At 41.1% G+C, this 16,296-nt stretch overlaps 1 protein-coding gene across 6 annotated transcripts in view; it reads right to left on the reverse strand.

The window, feature by feature from the left end:
• VCL (vinculin) overlaps positions 1-16,296 on the reverse strand; it is a 266,600-nt gene that overhangs the window by 65,076 nt on the left and 185,228 nt on the right. For all 6 annotated transcript variants that reach the window (XM_029609565.1, XM_029609568.1, XM_029609564.1 and 3 more), the window contains 2 exons: positions 10,924-11,014; positions 10,373-10,520 (listed from right to left, as the gene is read on the reverse strand). In XM_029609565.1, coding sequence (XP_029465425.1) covers positions 10,373-10,520; positions 10,924-11,014 — 239 coding nt within the window. The remainder of the gene's footprint in view (positions 1-10,372; positions 10,521-10,923; positions 11,015-16,296) is intronic.

A 16,296-nucleotide genomic window follows, 5' to 3' on the forward strand; every position in this document is an offset into this window, starting at 1 on the left:
CTCACATGAAGCAGTCAGATTTTCTGGTCAGCCCCCTGTCCCCAGACAAAGCACACATCTATCAAAGGGATAGACGTGATGCATTCACACAGGCACTTATTGAAGCACTGGCCGCCTTCTCTTTGAGGCATCAGACAAATAAGCAAAGCAAAATCAAATGACTAGATGGCTGGACAAAAAACTGACAAATGCTGCTCTAGAGCATAGGTACACCATGCAGCAGATGAAAAATAAAGAAGAAATAGTTGAAAAATCTTTCTAAAAGGACTAGTGTGGAAAAACAATCCAAGAGGCCCCGTGAAGACAGCTCTTGCAGCTCTCATAGAAATTCTTTTATCATAACAGCCTAGAGAATAGATGAACCATGACCTGCAGACTCTACAGAAAAGATGAGACTAAGGGACCACACATGGATATAGGAGAGCAGTCAGGTGTGCACATGCTCATTGAGGCATGCTCAAAACTTCTAGAAACTTTGTCAAACTTCCGTGCCAGACTCCATCTGAGATCACCCACATGTGAGGACTGATACCCTGCTTGCTCTCCGAGAATGCTTTTCTTCTCTAAAAAGGAGTGAAAATCTTAAGTGCATCCAATAAGAGCTACAATCTATTTCCTTTTCATTCTCCCCTGCCTCAATCTTTACACATAAATTAGTGTTGAATACACCCATCTTAACATTTTTACTGTCCTAATTATCAAGTATTCAACTAATAGTACTGTCAATTAATCAGGGCCAGGCTACATGGTCTGAGATGTTTCACACTCTGCACTAGTTTAAAACAGAAGTGGAATAAAATAATGTGGTTGCTATTAGTTCACTTAATGTAGCAATAAAAATCAAACAAGTTGCAGGTGATAGGTTTTTACTGGACTGATCTAATACATTTGTAAATAGCTTTCAAGAGTTATACTCCCTGCATCAGCTCAGTGCAGCAGGCATGGACCAATGGTCATGTAGTTATGAAAACATTTCTGCATTGGTTACACAGCATTCTAAGAGAGGGACTCTAACCTGCAGGAAAAAATGCATAATCAGGACCTGGTAGTAATCCTCTCTTCTCCCAAGTATCTAAAGAGCATTCATGCATCAGTTAACTAGAGACTGCACAATAAATGCCTGTGACAGAGTAAATGACATGGACTACACACTTGGGCACAGAAAGAACAGTTCTCCAAAAAGGTATTTACCCAGATGGCCCTGGTGGGAAACGGTCCCCCTTACAGCAGACTTTTACAGCGCATGACCTATTAGTGGGGTTTAAAACAGGCATTCCCTGGAGCATATTTTGGTCAAGGGAGGAAAACTGAGTATATATTTTATTTTAAAATGTTCATATGCTTTTTTTTTTTAATAACTTATTTGAATTTTACATACAGTGAACATACCAAGTTATAAGCAATAAACCGTTCACACCTTTATATAACCCTCCCCCCACATCACCTTGAACCCACCTTTCCATTGAAACATGACAACAGTACACAGTTACTTTCAGGTCGATTCAGTAAAGTCCGCGGGAGAGCAGGCGAATGCCCGCTCTCCCGGCGCGCGCACTGGCCACTCGCCGGTGCGCGCGATTCAGTATTTAAATTAGGCCTGGCAGTAAAAACGGGCAAAAGGAGGTGCTATGGACACTAGCGCATCCCTAGTGCCTCCTTTTTGACAGGAGCGGCGGCTGTCAGTGGGTTTGACAGCCGACGCTCAATTTTGCCAGTGTCTGTTCTCGAGCCCGGAAACCGGACGCTGGCAAAATTGAGCATCCGGTTTTCGACCCGACAGCCGCCGGCCGACTTCCAAATTTTTTAAAAATTTTATTTAAACTTTTTTTTACTCTTCGGGACATCAGACTTAATATCGGTTACATCCGACTTAATATGACTGAAACCAGCATCTGCACCTGTAGCAGTTTATTCAGGTATTCCAACAACTCTATCCAGAACATAGTGTTATGGTTAACTGGTGTTTGGGTGGATTCTTGGGTACTGAGACAGATGACCACGCTCACGGGGAGGAGTCCCGTGAGGCAAGAAAGGTACTGGGCTAAACGCAGACGCACAAACACAGTTAGGTAGTCTGGATGTAGCAGTCTCAGGACCCTTGGCAGAGGGAACCCTTCTCACCCCGTTGGTATAGGGGAATTCCGGTAAAGGTTTCCCAGCAAGGCAGCGCTGTGGATGAGATAGACTGAGCGTTAGATTACTCACTACATGGTTGCTGTTAATATGCTATTCCACCAGGATAGAAAAAGTTGGTAGCAGCATGAGGCAGGGAGAGCAGGCCCTCGAGGAGCAAGTACCTGATCCCTGTAAGGCACCTGAAATAAAGCAGAGGGCCCCTGAGGAGCAGGTACCCAGGTTAGCAATACCCCGAAGGGCAGAGAGAGCTTCCAGCGGCAGCACGGAAGCAGCAGAGTAGCTTAGACCGGCCGAGACCAATCCTTTGCTAACTCAACGAGCTAGCAACAAAGTACAGGCTATATACCCGGATGGCGTGACGTCAGTAGAGGGGAACGCCCCCGAGATTCGTGCCAATGCTGGAATAAAGATGTGGGTGGCATGCGCACCCTAGTAGACCCTTGAGAGGAGCATGGCGGGAAGCAGCACCATAGCTGTTCCGGGGATGCCGGAGAGGTTGGCTTGTAGATGCGGCAGCAGCCATTTTCCCAAGGGCAGAGGGAGGAGCCGTGAACAAGGTGAGGCAAACGGGGTGCCGGACGCAACACATACAATATTTATTTAATTTAAAGGCACTTATTAGTTACCTGCCCTTTCTACATTCAGAGCGGGGTACAATGTGGAACATAAATAGACAATAGAGAGGAGGGAAGGTATTGTAAAATCTTAGTGGGGGGGAGGAGAAGGTTAGGTAGCATCCCCTGTCGGGGAACAGGTTGAGGGTAGTCAGTTATCTTGGATCGGGAATGCTTTCTTGAAGAGGAAAGTTTTTAGGGCTTTTTTTGAACAGTCTTCTTTCTTGGAGACATCTTATTGTCTTTGGTAGGCTGTTCCATAGGAGTGGTCCAGGAGAGAAGAAAGCGCATTCTCTGGTTTCCTCTAGGTGTATGAGTTTTGCGGGTGGAGCATCTAGTAGCATCTGGTTAGATGATCTTAGCTTTCTGGTTAAGGTGTGGATTTTTATTGTTGAGGAGAGCCATGGGGAGTGTAAATTGTAAATAGAGGAATGGATGATCATTGCCAGCTTATATTGTACTCAGAAGGAAATAGGGAGCCAGTGTAAAAATTATAGAATAGGACAGATGTGCTCTCGTGTGTGAGTGCCGGTAAGGAGTCTTGCTGCTGTGTTTTGGATGATCTGTCGTGGACAAGTGGCATATAGGGTACACCTGTCAGGACAGAGTTGCAGTAATCTATCTCCGAGGATAGTAGGGATTGGAGAACAGACCTGAAATCAGAGTATTCGAGGAGAGGTTTGAGATGGCGTAGTAAGCGCAGTTTGTAGAAGGAGGAGTTGGTGATATTTCTTATACGGTTATGATTGGAGAGGGAGGTGTCAATAGTGACTCCTAAGTCTTCCACTGCCAGAAGCTATGAAAAAAAGTTACCTTTTTCATTTGCACATTTCAAATGTACATCCGAGGTGTTCATTTTTGCCTTGAATGCTCAGCTTCAGGACACATACATTCTCCGTAGAAATTTAAATAAATAGAGTCTCCGTCAATATGATGTTCTCTGAGGATTCTATAAGGGTACTGAAACAGCTTTTCAATTTTTGCAATGTGATAGTTATATCCATTTCTTGATTCCAATTCAATACCAGTTCTTGGATTATATCAGAAGACTTTATATTAAGCATTGCCTTCAAAGACGAACAAGATGTCCGTTTCCCCACTTTTGATAGAAATATCTTGTTTTATGAGTTTAATGCCTCATTCCGTCCTTTACGAGAGATATCTTTCTCAATAAAATGATGAACTTAAAGATATGCATAAAAGTCTTTATGAGAAAGCTCATACTTATTACGTAGCTCAAAGGAACAGATTAAGCCACTGTGTGGTTTAAGAAAATGTTGAAGCATATATAATGCTCTCTCTTTCCATCTCAAAAATACAGGATCCCAGGACCCTGGTGGAAACAGTGGATGGCCATTTATAGAAAGGAAAGGTGAAATTTCTCCATTAAATTGCAATTTTCCCACAGAGCATCTTCCATGCTTGTCTACAAGCCAACACCACAACATTTTGCCTCACATGGTCTGATAGATCTTGAGTCATTATATGAAATGCATTTTTCAGGTTCAACAGTTGACAATATTCTTGCAAGAAAGTTGTGGGTGAGCACAATCTCGTATCGTAAAGTGAATCTTTAACAATTCATAACTTGCAGGCTAAGTTACACCGCATTCCTCCTGCACAGACTGTAAACATCTTTTTTTAAAGCCAGACTTGCACCTCTGCTTCCCCAGAAAAATTCTCTCATTATCTTATGAATAAACACAGGTAGTTCCATCATTTTAAACATGTGTATCTTACCATAGAGTAACAAAGGTAAGGCTTTCCATCCCATCAGTGTCTTTTTCATCTTAGCTATCAGTGGCACTATGTTACATTTATAGATATCATTCACATCTGATGGGATTTTTACTCCCAGATACTTCATCTCTGTTTCAACCCATTTAATGGAAACAATGGACCCCAGTTCTCTCAAACTACCTAAGATGTCCAGTGCTTCCGATTTGTCTAGGTTTATTTTTAATCCAGAAAACTTTCCAAAATCTTGTTGTAAATGCACAATCCCTTTTAAAGAGATGATGTTTTAGTTTTCCTGACATATTCAGTCATCAGCAAATGCAGTAATTTTAAAAACCTTCCCCACTATAAACCCCAAAATCCATGCACCCTGATCTATTTTCCATAATAGTGGGTCCACATTTAAAATATATAGTAATGGTGAAAGTGAGCACCCTTGTTGTGTCCCTCGCTGTAACTTAAAAGCTTCAGACATCTGCCCAAAATAATAGAACTGGGATGTTGATAGAGTAATTTTATATATATTAAAATATTCCCCTCAAATCCATATCTGGCCAAAATGGAAAAGAGATATGACCATACCACTATCAAAAGCCTTTTTGGCATAGAATCCCACCACTAGTGATGGTATCTTTTGATATGTACAGTGAGTCATTGCAGTTAGTAATTGATTGATATGTCTATCTGCTGTTCTCCCCTTGATGAATACCATCTGATTTTCAGAAATTAAGAAGGGAAGAATGCAATGTAATTGACTCGCTATTATTTTAACAAATAATTTCATGTCAAAATTTAGAAGGGAGATAGGCCTGTACGAGGCCGGATTGGTTGGGTCTTTCCCTGCCTTAGGTAAAACTAATATAAGCTTTTTGTGCTTCTTCCGAAAAGCTTATTTTACTGAGTACAGCATCAAAGTAATCTTCAAAGGGTTGTGCAACAGAGAGTAGGCGCTTGTAATAATCAGCACTCAGCCCATTTGGTCCGGGGGCCTTATGACACTGACTAGATTTTATGCATTCAATGATCTCAAATGGTTGTATAGGCCTATTTAAGAGTTGTAATTGCTATTGTCTTATCTGTGGTAGGTTTAGCCCTCTTTAAAACTTTTCTTCTCACCCCCCCCCCCCTTCTCTAATATCTTTCACATATAGGGTTTCATAGAACTTCCGAAAAATCTGACATATCTCCTGCGTAGAAGTTGTTCTAATCCTCTTGTCATCGTTCAAAGCCTCTATATATGAATTTCCTGGTCAATAGCTTCCCCGCTTTATTTCTAAACTGATATAATTTGTGAGAAGAATGCAATAGCAGCCTTTGTGTTCTTTTGTGTAAGTACATATTCAAAGTGCATAATGTTTTTTTACAGAGTTGTTTAGTGGAACTTCGAAATTAACAGAGCCTTCGCTAGTTTACTTTACATATCAATTATTTCTTTATTTAATTATGGCTGATTAAACAGGACGTGACTTCTCCCCTCAACATAGTTTTGCTAAATTCCCAAAATAATATGGGATCATTTTTATGTTGACCATTGTTAGTTTCAAATTCCTTCCATTTAGACTGCAGATATGACCTGAACTCCTTATCTTCCTCTAAGTAACTAGGAAAGTGCCAACGTTGTATGGCAGCCCTTTCCCCACCTAATTTCACCTCCAACAAAATCATTGAGTGGTTCAAGAATTCCAGTGACCCAATTTCTACTTTCATCACCTGTGAAAAGTAATTAGAGGAAATTAAAATATAATAAATATGGAACATGGTCATATGGGCTCTGGAATCCAAGAAACAAAGCATGAGCTAAGGCTGCACTTTATATATCTGTTTATGAACGACAAGCGCAGACAAACACTCTTGTAGGTCCGAAAGATTTTTGCATTAAATATTTTTAATTTTTGAATATGGCAACTCCACTGTTTAAATGCAAGAACATTTCAATGCAAATCCAGGGGTCCCCCATTTTTGACACTGACCCCATGTTTCGCCAAATTGGCTGCGTCGGGAGGGACAGCACAGATAGGAATTAGTTCTGTAAAAATAAATGTAAATAATCACCATTCAAAAGGACCATACTGATAAAATGGACTGTAGCCGACGAAGACCCGTCAGAATTGCATTGAAATGTTCTTGCATTTAAACAGTGGAGTTGCCATATTCAAAAATTAAAAATATTTAATGCAAAAAACCTTCGGACCTACAAGAGTGTTTGTCTGCATATGGGCTCTGGAGACATGTGTAACAACTTTCTCTGTGGGATGGAGAACCCTTCAAGGATCTATCAAGTTTAAAGCTTTGCATAAATATGGAATGCCCTTATTCTTACCTAATCTAACTTCTTGCGACCCTGAAGATTTATCCATATCAGGATCACCCACACAATTGAAATCTACTGCCTATATGAATCTACCTCTCATGAGTCTCAAAATGGTGTTAGGTCTTCAAAAAATGTGTGTGAATATACGTTTGGTGCATAGATACTGCACAGAGTTCTTTCCCATACAGTTTCTACACTACTAATATATATCAACCTTCCTTATCTCTGTATGCGAGAATATGCTCAAACGGGATCAGTTTCGCTAGCAAAATAGCAATACCACCTTTCCTATTTAATGCAGGAGAGGAAAAAATTTGACCAACCCAGTCCCTCAATAATTTCTCACTTTCTAGCATCGTTAAGTGCATTTCTTGATTAAAAAAAAAAAAAAAAAAAAGCTATTTTTGTTTTTTTCCTACTCATTTTTGTTCTCTTAATTGGGGAGCCTAAACTAGTACTATTCCAAGAAGTATACTTCAGAGCCTCAGCCATATTTAATCCAAAAAAATATGACCATCCCCAGATCCAATATTCATTGTTTCAAAACAGGTGTCAGTTCTTCCCCAGCCTAGAGTGCTAGCACCTAGAATTTTCAGAAGTGCTGGTCTTAAAAGACCATATTTCAAAGCCCTGTTGTCATGTATCTATAGCTTACTACCCATATCCCAACCCCACCCACCCCCCTCCTCCCTATTCACCCTCAATCAACATTAACAGTGAATCGGCCCCTAGGAGCTACATATCAATCCGTGCAGGTGCCCCCCCCCCCCCCCATCTACCAATATCACTAAATTCCTTTGTCCCATATGATAGATTGTGACCATAATGGACAGATCCCTCATACGCAAATCTGAAATAAACAATCAGATGTCATCTCAACAGCTTTCCATTTCAGAGGAGACTAGTGTTAAAATTGAGACATATAAACATACAGATCACATCGATGTTGGACTTTAAGCTAAACAACAAGGGATATCATATTTACTGTATTCAGTCACACGGTAATGAAGTGAGATTTTTCTTCATCTCTGACAGAGTCCAGCAAACGCCATGATCCATTCTCAGCTAATCTGAGATGTGTCGGATACTGTAATGTGAATTTTACTTTCCTTTTGAAAAGTTCAGCACAGATCGAAGAGAATTCTTTACTTTTGTGAAACCACAGTGGAGTAATCTTGGAAGATTAGAGTTTGCTGACCCTCATGGTTTAATTCTCCTTTTCCAGTATGCTTGCAGAATTTCCATTTTGCAGGCAAAATTCAAAAATCGGGCGATAACCACTCTAGGTTGGGACAGGCCTGAGGTAGGCGGCCCCAGTCTGTGCGCTCTCTCCACATGACAGTGGTCTACTAGATGTTGGAGCCCCAGCTCTTTCACCAGCCATTCTAACAATTTTCTGACTTCGCGATCTGAGAACGCTTCCGGTACACCCACAAACCTCAAATTATTTCTCCTTAAATGGTTCTCTAAATCATCTAGCTTTATTTCCAATTTTAATACTTGCGATTGTAATTGCTCTTGCGACTGCATCAAAGCCCTGGGTATCGGCTTCCACCTCAGACACCCACCTTTGCATATTCTCCACTTGCTGTTTTATTTCAGCTAGTTTCTTTGCTTGGGAAATCTCTGGCAAACTTAGAATCCAGAGTGGCCACAACTGCCTTAGTCACAATTGATCACCAATGCCTCATTATTTGTTGTTGGAGAGATCGCGGGCTGTGAGGCCCGTCAGCCATTTTTACCTTCCTGCTATTTACCCTCTGCCTCCCTCCTCTTTCTTTTGCGGCTTTACAGACATCTCGCCACCACCACGGATTACAAAATTGTCCACACACAGCTGCAAAAATCATGAGTGCAAACTGGAAGCCCTGACATCCATGAAAAAGCACTCTTGTAGGCTAGTAAGGGGTGGAGACATCCGGAGCAAGTATGCCATACGTCTTACTCGTTCATCTGATCACGCGGTCTCCTCATATGCTGCTTTAACTCCCATCCTCAGCTGCCCAACACAAACAGCAGGCGTCAAGCTTGCACTTTGTACACACGCACTTGTAGGCAGTTTTCAAAGATAAACTACCAAAGACGTCTCTCTTAGAAAATTAGTTACAAGGTGCACACACACTAAAGTCCACACGTACCTTGCAACAATCTGACCTTAGGGAAAGCTCCCCCAAAGCATTTCTTATATTTACAAAGGCCTTCCCGGACTAGCGACAATCTGCCTTCCCCCAGCCCATAGCCCGCCATCACCTCCAATACCATTATAATTTAACCCTATGTACCCCTGTACATAATGTATATAATTTTAAGTAAATAGGTTATCAAGCATGATATGTACCAATAGATCTGTTAAGAAATTACACTAAGAACCTATAGTTACTCAAGTTCAGAACCTCTTACCAGTTGCTCTATATTTCTATGCCTTTCTCTGCGTGCTCCCGCCCCTTACCATGTTTCTCCCTGTTAAATGTATTTTCCAATCTTTTGTTACGATGTAAACCGATGTGATGTACACACTAACACCGGTATAGAAAATGTTTTAAATAAATAAATAAATAAATTTGAGACAATTGCTCAGGAGTTAAGAACATATCCCTGAAAAATATTCTATGTCTTTGTTGCTTCTTTAGCTTTTCATCTCAAAAATTCCAAATCCAAGCCTTTGGTTATGGAGTTTAGCACCAACAAAACTTTACGCCAAAGAAAACTCAGAGCTTGGGTGATCACATCTAAACCTTCTCAACTTAAGCTAACGTGCTGACAAATAGGCCTAAATACAATCTAAAGTGATTACCTAGTTAAAAACCAAACAGCAGCAAGCCAAGGCATGGCCTGGGCCAGCTTACATGCTGTTCAGCTGCTGGAAGAACATCCACCTGCAACCACTTTAAAATGAACTGAAGTTCTTTTCTATGCATTCAAGTGGACTAACAGCAACCACAAAACTGTGCTGAAAATGAACTGAAAGATGGAGAATGATTTTAATGTACAGTTTACCGGAATTTACATATTTGAGACTAAGTAAAGTCTGGAACGACCTCATTTAGCAAGTCCCTGGCTCAGCTAGTATTGCAAAGCTCAAGCAGGTACACACAGATGTACCAACCAGCACCCTGCAGCCAGCAAGTGGGACTGTTCTAAGTCAGGGCTAGGCAACTCCAGTCCTCGAGTGCTGCAATAGCTTGGGCTTTTCAGGATATCTGCATGAAAGATATCTGCATACAATGGAGGCAGAACATGTAAATCTCTCATGCATATTCGTTGTAGATATCCTGAACACCAGACCTGCCTGTGGCACTAGAGGACCAGCTTGCCTACCCCGGTCTACGTGGATGATCCTGTGAGCATACTACCCCCCCCCCCTTTACCCACCAAAATTTCCACAGGGCCCCTTCATCACCGTCAGCCCAGTCCAGATGAAAGTTCGAGTGATCATGTCAAAATCTAGCTCTTCTGGAAGCAAATCACCATGATATTCAGTTTCCCCACTCATATGAATCTCTGCTAAACAATTTACTGCTCCTCTGAGCAGCTTCATCGAGAAATGCTGTCAATATTTTAGCAATGCCTTTACCTAGCTCGAAGATCAGATACTTGATCAGTCAACTGCCCTAGTGTTCTGCATGTCCCCAAAATATCCCTGCGCTCTTTGCCCGCACACAGTTCTCCGACTTTTCCTGCTTCATCCAGGATCTGCCTTATAGCTTGCTCACCAGCATCTCCTAATATGCAAAAGACAAAATAATTGCTGTTTAGTATGTCCTCAGTGCTTACTGAATAAAGTGGCCAGAACCACAGCATTACTAGCTACACCAAGGGATCTGCGAAGATGAACAAGGGTAATTATCACTCTCTCTCTCATATCAATTAAACATGGGTTGTAACAATCACTCCATTTCAACAAGTAAAAAAATAAAGCTTTATTACCTCTGCCACTTTTGCAAATTAAAATATCTTTTGGCCAATTAATCACACATGTTCTGCTTAGATTTGTATTTATAAAGTAAGAGTTCACATACAAGGTCAGATTCTGCATTTAATGGTCTCACATAGTATCCTGGCAACCTAAAATTTCAGTTTAGATTGGGCTTTAAGAGCAAAAGGCTATAAAAGTCATGATGATACCTGGGGAAGCGTTGGGATCCCTCAGCCAGCCCTTAGCCTGGTTTAACTTGGACTCAATCAATCCCAAAGCTCGTTTCATAGCTTCAGTGTCCTGTGCCAGGGAGAGAATGGACCTGTTATTCTTGAACAAAATTATCAAAACCATGTACTTATATACTAGATTAAAGATGGAACTATTATACTATTTTATTTTATTTATAAAATGTATATCCCACCCCTCCTAAAAGCACTTATCAAAGACAGCTCCAAAACAGATCTTAAATGGCTGAAAAATAAAGTTCAAAGTGCCCCTGTTTAAGCTTTTGTAAAAAAAAAACCACAAAAAAACAAAACAAACTACTTGACTTTCTTTAAAAAAAATAAATAGAATTATTCCTGCATCAATTCCTCCACCCCAGCTGCTCTTTGCCCCAAAGAATGGTTAAGCTAAGGCAGCAGCTTTGATCTACAAAAGGAGAAGAGTGAGAAGATAATCGTGATCGTTGCTCGAGGGTGACATGTAGTGGCTGGCTTCAGGGCTTATGATTCCACGGCTCCTGACCCTGGCCCGTCACTGCAATGACTTAAGACTACATATGCCGGCAGGGGGGATAGAAAACAGGGGGAAAAAATCCCTGGGGTAGTTGTGAATGAAGACAGATGGCACCAAGATCCCAGCCCCATTTTGGAGTGTGCTGGAGAACCAAATGGGCAGGAGAAAATTACCATGTCAGAGGAAAAACCAAAAAACCCAACAAAACAGTTTTGAACTGTAGACTTAGAAGAAGAAAGTAGACAAGAAGCTAAAACCAGCAAAATCTCTTCTTAAAAAGACAGCAACCACCACACAATATTTCACAACAGCACAAAATTCTAACATGCAGGATTTTAGCTTCATAATTAACGTTCCACAATGCAAAACACACCAAGAACCAGGACTTGCATAAGTACTTCAGATGTGTGTCTACATAGTGCTTTTGAAACAGATGTGCTTCTAACTATAACCACAGCAGGATTTCACATTTTGGGATTTGGCCGCACTAGCCTGTGAGAGCAGGCAGGAGAAGCAAGGAGCAAATGTGTATTTGTTGAACATGCTCCAAGGCTCAGGTTTGTGTTTTTGGATGACCTCTGCTGTCAAATTTATTAGTCGCCTGAATGTCAGTCAGGGTAACTACAGCAAGGCGGCGGCATATTCTCAGACTACAATTATGTGCGCTGGAGAAGGCAATAACACCGTCAAACTGCAAATACCTTTTCAAGCAAGCAAATTAAGCACCAATAAAAAAAATAAAATAACTAATACTAAGACCTGATTACAAAAAGATTCTCACTGTATTTGCTAGATTATTTTGTAAAGTGGTACATACACTCTTGAAAAACAGTATTTGTCTTCCACGAGCTATTCACAGTTAGAGCATACAGCAGCACTTCTTTAAGAGCTAACATTAATCTACTGGCTCTGAAGATCTCCTAATGATTACCAGCTTCTTAGACTGCATACGACTTATGAAATAAGTAAAGCAGCACTTTGGGCTCGTCTGGTGACCATGCCAGGGTGGGAGACTGTTTTGGAGTTGAACAACTTAGGAGCTGGAGAAGGTGAATCGGATCCGATATTGGATCCGATTCACATCCGATATCGGATCCGATTCACATCTATAGAGATGTGAATCGGAACCAGAATCGGATCCGATATCGGATCCGATTCACATCCCTACGGTTTATTGCTGACCTACAAGTGATCTATAGTGGCACCTGAATTCCACTGATAGGTTCAGACTGAGAGGGGATTCCCCTTTCTTGCTCTCAGCTTGCAACCATCATGGCTAGGTCAGTGGGGAAAACAAAAGAGGCACTATTTTCCGTAGCAGAGCATACTGCTAAAATATAATACACAGCCTTAGAAGGATAAAATAACTTTAAACAAGGGGCCCAAAATACTTTGTAAATTTTAAAACAAAAAACCCCAAAACCACATGGTAACGCTAGGTCTGAACAATACCACCCTCACATTACCCAGATAACTTGCATGCTCGAGCACTTATGAGCAGCCACAGGGACCAGCCACAACCACCCACCACTTCTAAGGGGTCAGCACTACACTAAAAACACTCTCCAAACTAAGGAACATCCAGGGGAGCACTGTACTATTTCCTCTGCATATACAGACTAGCAAACATAAGTGCTGATTTATCAACCTATTAGAATTTTTTTTAAGGTGTAAATAAACTTAAGGGTAAACCAGCCAATACAGTGCATCTGGATTTTCAGAAGGCATTTAACAAAGTCACCCATGAGAGATTCCTCAGGAAATTAAAAGCCTGCAGAATAGAGACAGTGTTCTATTGTGGATCGATAACTGGTTAAAAAAGACAGGAAACAGGGTTAGACTATAGTGGAGTGCCCCACAGATCTCTGCTGAACTAGTGCAGTTCAATATTTACATAAATGATCTGGAAAAAGGAACTACTAGTGAGGAGGTCAAGTTTACAGATGACAAAATTATTCTGATTTGTTAAAACACAAGCAGAATGTAAGAAAATGCAAGAGGACCTTGCTAGTATGGGGAACTGGACATCTAAAAAGGCAGATGCAATTTAATGTGGGCAAGCATAATGCGATGCACGGAGAAAAAGAACCCCAACAATATGTACACAACATTCTTGTATTTATTTTATTTAAGCTGACGAAACCCCTGGGCTAATAATCCCGGATAACGTCTTACGGCCCACACCTCATACAGTCTCAAAGTAGATCAAAGAATGTATCTACTCTCTGGCATTTGCCAGGTACTTTGTTTTATGTGCATATATGGGCCACGCACGAACACGGATTTTAAAAGCTGTGATTTACTAGCGTATATACCTGTGCCAAAAATAAGAGGGCGGGGCATAGGCATTCCAGGGTGGGGCCAACTGTTACACACGCAACTCTGTATTTTAAAATCAGAGGCTACATTGCAGGGCAGCTTGTAATCCGCGTAGCTTTACCACTGCTCCTGATGAGGAGCAAGTCTGTAGATTTCTCGTTTTAAGGCTTACAAGACAGGGTGAGGGTCCAGATCAACTGGGGGGCATGCAGAATGAAGTAGAGGGGTCTGGAAGAACTTGATGCTGACTGGGCAAACTGGAGGATTAATTAGAAAAACTGGGAACGTCCCTCGCACCAGCATGTTTTTAAAATCTGCTTACATACTCACGTTAAAGCCGGCAAAGACTTATGGAAGATACATAAAGTAGCTTTGCTTAAGTAACCTCTTAAAATTAGGAGCATATTTAAATCATACACGCGCAAGTGCGCACATGATTTAAAATTCCAGTGTCTCTGCTTGTGCGCCTTTTATGCACATGTATGGGCGCACATATGCTTGTTTTAAAAATTAGCCTGCATGTGAGCACTTGAGCAGCACCACAATAGAATGTGTGTGTGTCAGCCTCTGGCAGTGTGGCTGCCTCATTGCTTGGCAAGTGGTTCAAAAGCGGATGGTTGGCAAGAGACTAACACCATGCCAGGAACCAAGAGTATGTATATACATGAGAGAGACTGAATCTCAAAAGGGATAGAGGCAAGATGAAAGCAGTCCAGAAAAAGGCAGACAAAATGGTGAGGGATCTGCATCAAAATTGAATGATCTTAACAGGTATACCCTGGAGGAGAGGAAAAATACCATACAGACCTTTTAATTCCTGAATGGTATTAATGATGCACAAGAATCAAACCTTTTCCAATGTAAAGAAAGCCGCAGAACTAGCGGTCATGATATAAAACTCCAAGAGGATAGCTTATATAGAAACATAGAAATGACAGCAGAAGACCACCAAATGGCCCATCCAGTCTGCCCAGCAAGCTTTCATATTTATTTTTCTCATACTTATCTGTTACTCTGACCGCCGAGGTCAGGGCCCTCACTGGTAGCTTTTTGGTTCCAATTTCACTCCACCCCCGCCACTGATGTAGAGAGCAGTGCTGGAGCTACATCAATGTGAAGTATATCAAGCCTAAATGGTTAGGGGTAGTAACCGCTGCAATAAGCAAGCTATTCCCACGCCTATTTGTTTACCCAACCTGTGCAATTTAGTCCTTGTTGGTTGTTTGAATATAAATCCTCTTTTCTTCGTCCCCCCTGCCATTGAAGCAGAGAGCTGCTTGGATATGCACTGAAAGTGAAGTATCAGGCTAATTTGGTTTGGAGTAGTAACCGCCACAAAAGCATGCTACTCCCACATTTATTTGTGAATGCAGATCTTTTTTCCCACATTTCCTCTTGTCGTTGAAGCATAGAGCAATGTTGGAATCGCATTAACCTTGTGTATGTTTATTGAATAAGGGTATTAATCACCAGGTAGTAGCCTTCATTCCCGCAAGCCACCCCCATGCCTCTTCTCTTCATTCACATCCTCAAGATTTTATGGATCCATAGCGTTTATCCCACGCCATTTTGAAATCCTTCACAGCTTCAGGAACAATGTTGGAAATGTTCCTGCAAGTTCCTTGAAACTAGTACACAGCGTAATCACTCCGACAATCGCAACCGTAATCAACCACTCGCTCTCAGAAGGATTAGTCCCATGTGAGGCAAAACAAGATATGATTAAACCAATCCTAAAAAACAAAACTGGTAGAATTGATGATTGGGCCAATTATCGACCAATATCCAACTTGCCTTTTACCTCAAGAGTTCTAGAAAAACAACTAGAAAACCACCTAGAAGACAATGATGTTCTATATCCAAACCAATTCTGATTTAGGAAAAAAAAATAAATTGCTCAACAGAAACTTTACTCATATCTTTAATGGACCCTGTTCTTCGGGGGTTTGATGATTATGAACCTTATATTCTGCTGCTAACTGATTAAACAGCAGCCTTCGACATGGTGGACCATTCACTGATATGCCATCAGTTGAGAAAACTGGAATAGAATGTAGTGTTCCCAAATACTTGTCTTCCTTCCTATCCAAGAGGACATTACAAGTCAAACTGGGCATCCACATATCTGACACCTTTCCTATTGACAGGTATCCCCCAGAGTTCAGCACTCTCTGTAACACTATTCAACATTTAAATGCTTCCTCTATCTCTATATAAATTACTAGTGGAAATAGGAATCACCTTCTTAAAAGCTGACATACCATTCGCCAAATCATTTGAAAATACAGCATCAAAACTCAACATACATGAAGGCAATACAGCAAGAACAATAGCAGCTTAAACTAACAAAAAAAAAAGCCTGAAATCATCTGGTTAAGGAGAAACTCCGCTATTGTTAAACCACCGCCTCTAGACCTGGGTAATTTTCACATTACACCCTCAGATCAAGTACAGGACCTAGGAATACACATTATTGAGAACATTACAATGAAAAAGCAAATAAACAAATTAATTCAGAATAC

Source organism: Rhinatrema bivittatum, chromosome 7 (assembly GCF_901001135.1).
Source record: "Rhinatrema bivittatum chromosome 7, aRhiBiv1.1, whole genome shotgun sequence".
Lineage (NCBI taxonomy): Eukaryota > Metazoa > Chordata > Amphibia > Gymnophiona > Rhinatrematidae > Rhinatrema > Rhinatrema bivittatum.